The sequence below is a fragment of the Lynx canadensis genome, chromosome E1 (genome assembly GCF_007474595.2).
Source record: "Lynx canadensis isolate LIC74 chromosome E1, mLynCan4.pri.v2, whole genome shotgun sequence".
Taxonomy (NCBI): Eukaryota; Metazoa; Chordata; class Mammalia; order Carnivora; family Felidae; genus Lynx; species Lynx canadensis.
The window spans coordinates 17718168-17724358 of record NC_044316.2 but is presented as its reverse complement, the minus strand read 5'-3'; the positions used below and the strand labels follow the sequence as shown (position 1 = coordinate 17724358).

The 6191-nt window shown below is 53.6% G+C and overlaps 1 protein-coding gene across 1 annotated transcript; it reads right to left on the bottom strand.

The window, feature by feature from the left end:
• Window positions 1-1962: 1962 nt before the first annotated feature.
• Window positions 1963-5546, bottom strand: ALDOC (aldolase, fructose-bisphosphate C). The gene is made up of 9 exons (XM_030295011.1): window positions 5439-5546; window positions 4264-4385; window positions 3964-4175; window positions 3798-3852; window positions 3543-3703; window positions 3340-3423; window positions 2936-3110; window positions 2610-2809; window positions 1963-2461 (listed from the first exon to the last, which is right to left on the bottom strand). The coding sequence occupies exons 2-9, from the start codon at window positions 4373-4375 to the stop codon at window positions 2366-2368; spliced, it is 1095 nt and encodes a 364-aa protein (XP_030150871.1). The 5' UTR covers window positions 4376-4385; window positions 5439-5546; the 3' UTR covers window positions 1963-2365.
• Between the last annotated feature and the right edge of the window lie 645 nt (window positions 5547-6191).

Below are 6191 nucleotides of genomic sequence, written 5' to 3'. Positions count from 1 at the left end.
CTGTTTTCTCATCTGGAAAATGGAGATATTTACTAAAATGAGGTCATTCAGGGGCGCTTGGCTGGCCGTCAGTGGAGCAGGTGAGTCTTGATCTTGGGGTCCTGAGTTTGAGCCCCACGTTGGGTGTAGAGATTACTTAAAAAATAAAATGAGGTCATTCATGTAAAGAACCTGGCACGGAAAGCACCCAAATATCACCTATCAGGGTAACTGTTTATCGTCCGTTTCAGAGAGCTCCTCTTCTGGGCACTCTTTCTCCTTAAGCTTCAGAGATGGAGACAGCAAGCTAGTTGTACCTTTTTAGCACATTTGGCTCATTCAGCCTTTTTTTTTTTTTTTTTTTTATTCATTTGAGTTCATTTCCAAGTTGTAAAAGTCTGAATACTTCACTTAAAATTCTTGAAAATTCATGAGCACAGACTCTGGATCCTGATCACTTGGGTTTAAATCCTGACTTTATCACCTCACCTGAGTTATCTTGAGAAGTTAATTAACTAACCTCTCTGTGCCTGTTTTCTCATATTAAAATAGGGATGGTAATAGTATCTACTTCATACAGTGTTGTAGTAAATGAGTTAGTAAATGTAAAGTGATTAGAATAGGGCCTGGTGGGGGGCACCTGGGTGGCTCAGTTGGTTAAGCCTCCGACTTCAGCTCAGGTCACGATCTCGCGGTTGGTGAGTTTGAGCCCGGCGTCGGGCTCTGTGCTGACAGCTCGGAGCCTGGAGCCTGTTTTCGGATTCTGTGTCTCCCTCTCTCTCTCCGCCCCTCCCCTGCTCATGCTCTGTCTCTCTGTCTCAAAAATAAATAAAAACATTTTAAAAATAATAAAATAAATAAATATTCACCAAATAAAATTAAAAAAAAAAAACAGAATACAATTTATATAAGGGGCGCCTGGGTGGCTCAGTCGGTTAAGTGGCTGACTTCAGCTCAGGTCATGATCTCTCGGTCTGTGAGTTCGAGCCCCTCGTCGGGCACCGTGCTGACAGCTCAGAGCCTGGAGCCTGTTTCAGATTCTGTGTCTCCCTCTCTCTGACCCTCCCCCATTCATGCTTTGTCTCTGTCTCAAAAATAAATAAACGTTAAAAAAATTTTTTTTTTAAAAAAAGAATAGGGCCTGGTGGGAGCACATAGCAAGTGCTATATAAGTGTTAGCTATTTTTGTTAATATGAGGTCAGGTCACACTGGACCTACATTCCCATATTGCAATAATTTGGTGGGTGGAGCATTGATTGCACACTTTACACAGAGCATGGGCTGCCCAGTTCACACAGAACATGCCTACCAAGTTCTTTCAACTTTTCATCCCTTCAGACGGCCCCAGGTGTTCGATGTATGTACCCCCCACACCCCAGCCAAGTGGTCAAAGTTTAGCATGAAACCTCACCAGGGCTTCCCTTGCCCAGACCCTCAAATTGGCCTTCTCTGTGCCCTCATCTCCCCCAAACGGGAATGGGCAATAGCCCTTGGCAACCTCCTAGGTACCCTGCTCCGTCTGGCAGTCCTGAGCCTTGGGGCTTTTCCTTGCTGGGCAGGAGCCCAGGTGTTCCTCCTGCAGTGCCACCCCCACCCCAACAGAATGTGTCAAGCCCCAGCAGGGTTCAGCACACAGAAGTGAGTGACTGCCATCCCCCTTATCCCAGTTTTGGGGCCATTCGCAAAAGCTGCCTTCAGGAATTGCACAAGTCTCGCCTTACTCCATCCTTCAGACGCAGCCCAGTGCCTCTGATGTGGCGGTCCTGAAAGACCTGCAGCCTTCCAACTTTGGACATTAACCCGCAAGAGCTTGAGCTGGGAATGGTGACTGGGTGTGCCCCTCCCCTCAACACCTCCAGCCCAGTAAAACTCAAAACCTACTCTGTCCTCCACAGTCAGAGGGCCCAGGCAGTCAGCCAAAATCAGAAACTGAGAAGTGGGCGTCTGAGGCATCTGATGTGTAAAACAGACAGACAAAGTAGCATGTTTTGCTACCATTTATTTGCTATGTGGTATGTACCCAAGGTGTGAGTCATGTCTGGTGTCCTATCCTCTGATCCCAGAAGAGAGGACAGGCAAGGAAAGCCCAAGGAGAAACTACCACATCATGGGGAAATTGCGGGGGCTAGCAGAGGCAGGGGGAAACCGAAGCATCCTGCTCTGGCTTCTAGCAACTTCTTCTGCCCTCAGTCGTGAGGGGCACCCCATCCATCTAATGGTCCCAGGTGACAGCAATGGGAGAGGGGAGGGGAGGACAAAAAAGGAAGATGACTCCGTGCTGGATGCAGGCATGTCTGCTCTGCATAACTGTTTGGCGCTAGCCATTACTATAGGTGAAACTGGGTGCAGGTGGCCAAGCCAAGGGCTGTGACATGGGATGCGTACTCAGTAGGCATGGTTGGCAATGTAGAGGGACTGTGCCGCTGCTCCGCCATCTTCTCCACTGCCTTCATACTTGCCCTGGGCCGCAAGCCCATTCACCTGCAAAAGAGCAGGCGGGAGGGGGGTTCGGGGGGAGTAAACAGTCTGACCCAGCCCACAGGGGCCAAACCCTGCCCAGGCTGTAACCTCTGAGTGCCCCCTGCCTAGCTATACCCCTCTCCCCCAATCACCACCTCTAGCTCCCAACCTCGGCCCGCTTGATGAACTCCTCAGTGGCAGCCCCAGCATTGTCTTGTTGCCCTCTCCAGGCATTGAGGGCAGAGGCCTGCAGGGCACGCCCGTAGGAGAAGGTGAGGGCCCAGGGCCGAGGAAGGGGGCAGCGGTTGATAGCATTGAGGTTGAGTGATGCTTCCTCTTCACTCTGACCCCCAGACAGGAAGGTCACTCCTAGGGTAGAGTAGAGAAGACAAAGTGGTCAACTCTCTAGTTTTCCAGGGTACAGGACCCACGAAGACCAGAAGAACCTGAGGATGGGTCTTAGGGATAGGAACGGGTTAGGAAGCACGGTGGTACCTGGGACAGCCGGGGGCACAGTGCGACGCAGGGCAGTGACAGTTGCCATGGCGATCTCCTCTGGGCTGTATTTAATGGGACAGGCATGGCCAGGGGTCACCATGTTGGGCTTGAGCAGGGTCCCTTCGAGGTACACGTGATGGTCACTCAGGGCCTTGTACACGGCAGCCAAGACCTGGGGAATCAGAGGTTTACTAAGGTTCTGGACTCTTGTTTAACCCTCCCTGTTTAGGGGAAGGTGGGCATGACTGGGAGGGTCAGTACAGGCTCAAACTCACAGGTGTGTTCTTGGATGAAGTAAAAGAATGCTTGGGGAAAGTGCTTGCATCTAAGCCAAGGACTATGGGGAACAGGCTCCCCTGTCAGACTGTCCTTGCGGTGTCTGTACCCAGGTGTGGACTCACCTTCTCCGTAACATACTGACAGCGTTTGAGGTCATGGTCTCCATCAGGCAGGATCTCAGGTTCCACAATAGGCACAATTCCATTCTGCAGGTAAGAGCAGAATAACTTGGGAGGGGCATAGGTAGGAGGGGAGAAAGCCCTGGTAACCCTCTCCCCACTAGGCACCGGGCACCCATCTGACCCCCCCTCACACATACACACACCTGCTGGCAGATGCTGGCATAGCGGGCCAGCACGTTGGCATTCTCCAGAATGGCAAGTGCTGAGGGTGTGCGCTCACTGATTTTCAGCACGCAACGCCACTTGGCAAAGTCGGCACCATCCTTCTTGTATTGGGCACAGCGTTCCGAGAGCCCATCCAGCCCTGCAGGCATAGTGCCAGCCTCATCACTCTGCCCCTCTGTGCCAGCATCAACCATCCAACAACCCTGTGGTCCTGAAGCCCACCCATCCTGTACCTTGAGTGGTGGTTTCTCCATCGGTCCCCGCTAGAGGAACTACACCCTTGTCAACCTGTAGGGGAAACACAGGCAGAAGGCTGAACCCAGGCAGGATTCCCCTTGTCACCTCTCTCACACACACCTATTTCCATGTTCAGCCCCCATTGAGGGCCAGTGGCTGCACCTTGATGCCCACGACAATGCCCTTATCCTGGATGGTACGAACAAAGGGAACACCACTGTCATCTTTCTGGTAGAGTGTCTCATGGAAGAAGATCACCCCTCCGATGCACTTCTTCACACGGTCATCAGCACTGAACAGGACCTGGCGGTACAATCTGCGGTTTTCCTCTGTGTTCTCCACTCCAATTTGGCTCAGCCGCTTGGCCATGCTTCCTGGGGGCAAACAAAAGAAGGGTAAGCAAGCTCATCCCCAGAGCTCTCTGGCCACCTCTACCCCACCTAGCCACAGGCCCTCACCTACCTACAGACTCATCCGCGGCCAGAATGCCTTTGCCTGGGGCCACAATCCGAAGGGCGATGTCAGACAACTCCTTTTTCTGCTCAGCAGAAAGGGCTGGGTACGAGTGGGGCATGGTGACAGCTCTGTGGAATTGAGACAAGATATAAAAGCTGGACCCGACCTACTACATCCTCTGCTTCCTCTCTTGGCCATATGGGCCAAATGGCCTCCCCCCACCTCCCAACCAGCATGGAGCTAGGAACAAGGCAGTTGTCCTTGGCATAGGTCCTGGGCAACACAGTGGCACCAATTCCTCTGACAGCTAGCAGGCTTAGGGCCCCAGTTCCCACATCTCCTTTTGTCACTGGTGGGCACCCTTCCCAGCCCTGGGGAAAGATGCAGGGTGGGGGTGGGGACGTGAGCAGCCCCGAAGCTACAGGTCTTCTTGTGAAACTACTGCCCAAACGAAGACCCAGTCCTTCTTTTACTGAATTTGGCCCTGTGAGGTAGGGCATGAGCCCTGGCCTTTCCAATTGCCATTTGTCAGCCTCAGCAGGGCCCCTAGGGAAAAGTGCACTTACTTCCCAGGCTTCAGAATGAGGCAAAAGTACCTATCACCCCTCTTCCTGCACCTTCCAGGGGAAAAGTGGGGGAGAAGTGGGGAGCAGGAGTGGCACAAAAAATTGCCATAGGCTTCTGTTACCGCTTCTTTTCCGTAGCTCAAAGCTGACTGTCTTTGCAACCAAATGGGAGCAGAGGATCAGGGTTGAAAGGAGTAGAGGGCCTGAGAAAGGGAGGAAGAGATGCAGGAGCAGGGGGGAGACCTGTGGGCAGTGGATAGGGAGACAGGCTAACCAAACCAGGGGGCAGAGAAGGCAAGACAACGGGACAAGGACTTAGCCCAGGAAAGGGAGCAGGCTGAGATGAAAATGGGCTGGGCGGGAGAGGCTGACCCCAAGGAAAAAATCCGGTAGGCAGAGGAAGACTGAAGTCGGGGCCTGAGGGCTGAGAGGAAGGGGTGCTGTGGAAGAGGCTGAACCACAGGGTTTGGGGTGGACAGAAAGGAGACAGGATGTAAGGAGAGAGTTGAGAAGGCACATCCAGGCACCCTTGGGAGCAGGCCAAGGGGGACAGAAGTTAGAGTCATAGAGAGGAAGCGGAGATGCTGAGCAGCTCCGGCCTCGCTCCAGCCTCACCTGTCCGCAGCGAGTTAGCAGCGGCAGCCACAGGAACAGCGCGGATTAAGGTCGGCGACAGCTGTGGCTCCCAGCTCAGGCTCCGATAAATGAGGCTGCGGATGCCGCAGAGCTACGTGACACCCCCGAGGGGCGGGCACCTCCCCGCCGTAGCCACGCCCCCTCCCCCAGACTGGTGTCCTAGCAGGGCCACGCCCACAGAGGCGGGGCGACGAGGTGGAGTGACTACACGGCCAGGTTCTCCGAGGCTGTTGTCCCCTCCTACCTCATGGAGCCCTGCCAATAGGGCCCCAGGGGCAAGAATCGGCCTTGCCCTCATTTCTGCCACAATCGCCTTCACCGTGTGCCCGGCACTGTGCTGGATGTTGGGGATTGAGCCTGGTCTGGTGAAGGAGAGTCACCTAAGCAGTCACAACTGGTGAGGTAAGGTGGCACCAACAAAGGGTGGCAGTCCAGCGCAGGGAGTAGGAACTGAGTTTCTCTGTTCTCGTGCCCTTATTTACCAAGACCTAGCCTAGAGGGGGATGGAGAAGGTAGGAGAATGAATCCTCTTCTGTCCCGCCCCCAGGCTAAGAGCCAGGGAACAAGCAGTCCAGTGCCTAGAATATTGAGGAAGCAAGAGAAGGGAGGAGGGGCAGCCAACTTTGGCTCTGGATGCAGCCAGAGGGTTGTGTGAAGGGTGCCTAGGGAAAGTGGGCCAACAAGCTTCTTTGACCTCATCCACCTCCCATGCCCAAAAAATAAGATTCAGTG

What these genes read in the sequence shown, in the direction of transcription:
- ALDOC (XM_030295011.1), bottom strand. Translation starts at nt 4,375, where the DNA reads ATGCCCCACTCGTACCCAGCCCTTTCTGCTGAGCAGAAAAAGGAGTTG. An exon ending in ATGCCAGCATCTGCCAGCAG is followed by an intron (nt 3,424 to 3,542) that starts GTGTGTGTATGT and finishes TCTTACCTGCAG; the next exon opens with AATGGAATTGTGCCTATTGT. An exon ending in GTCAGTATGTTACGGAGAAG is followed by an intron (nt 3,111 to 3,339) that starts GTGAGTCCACAC and finishes CTGATTCCCCAG; the next exon opens with GTCTTGGCTGCCGTGTACAA.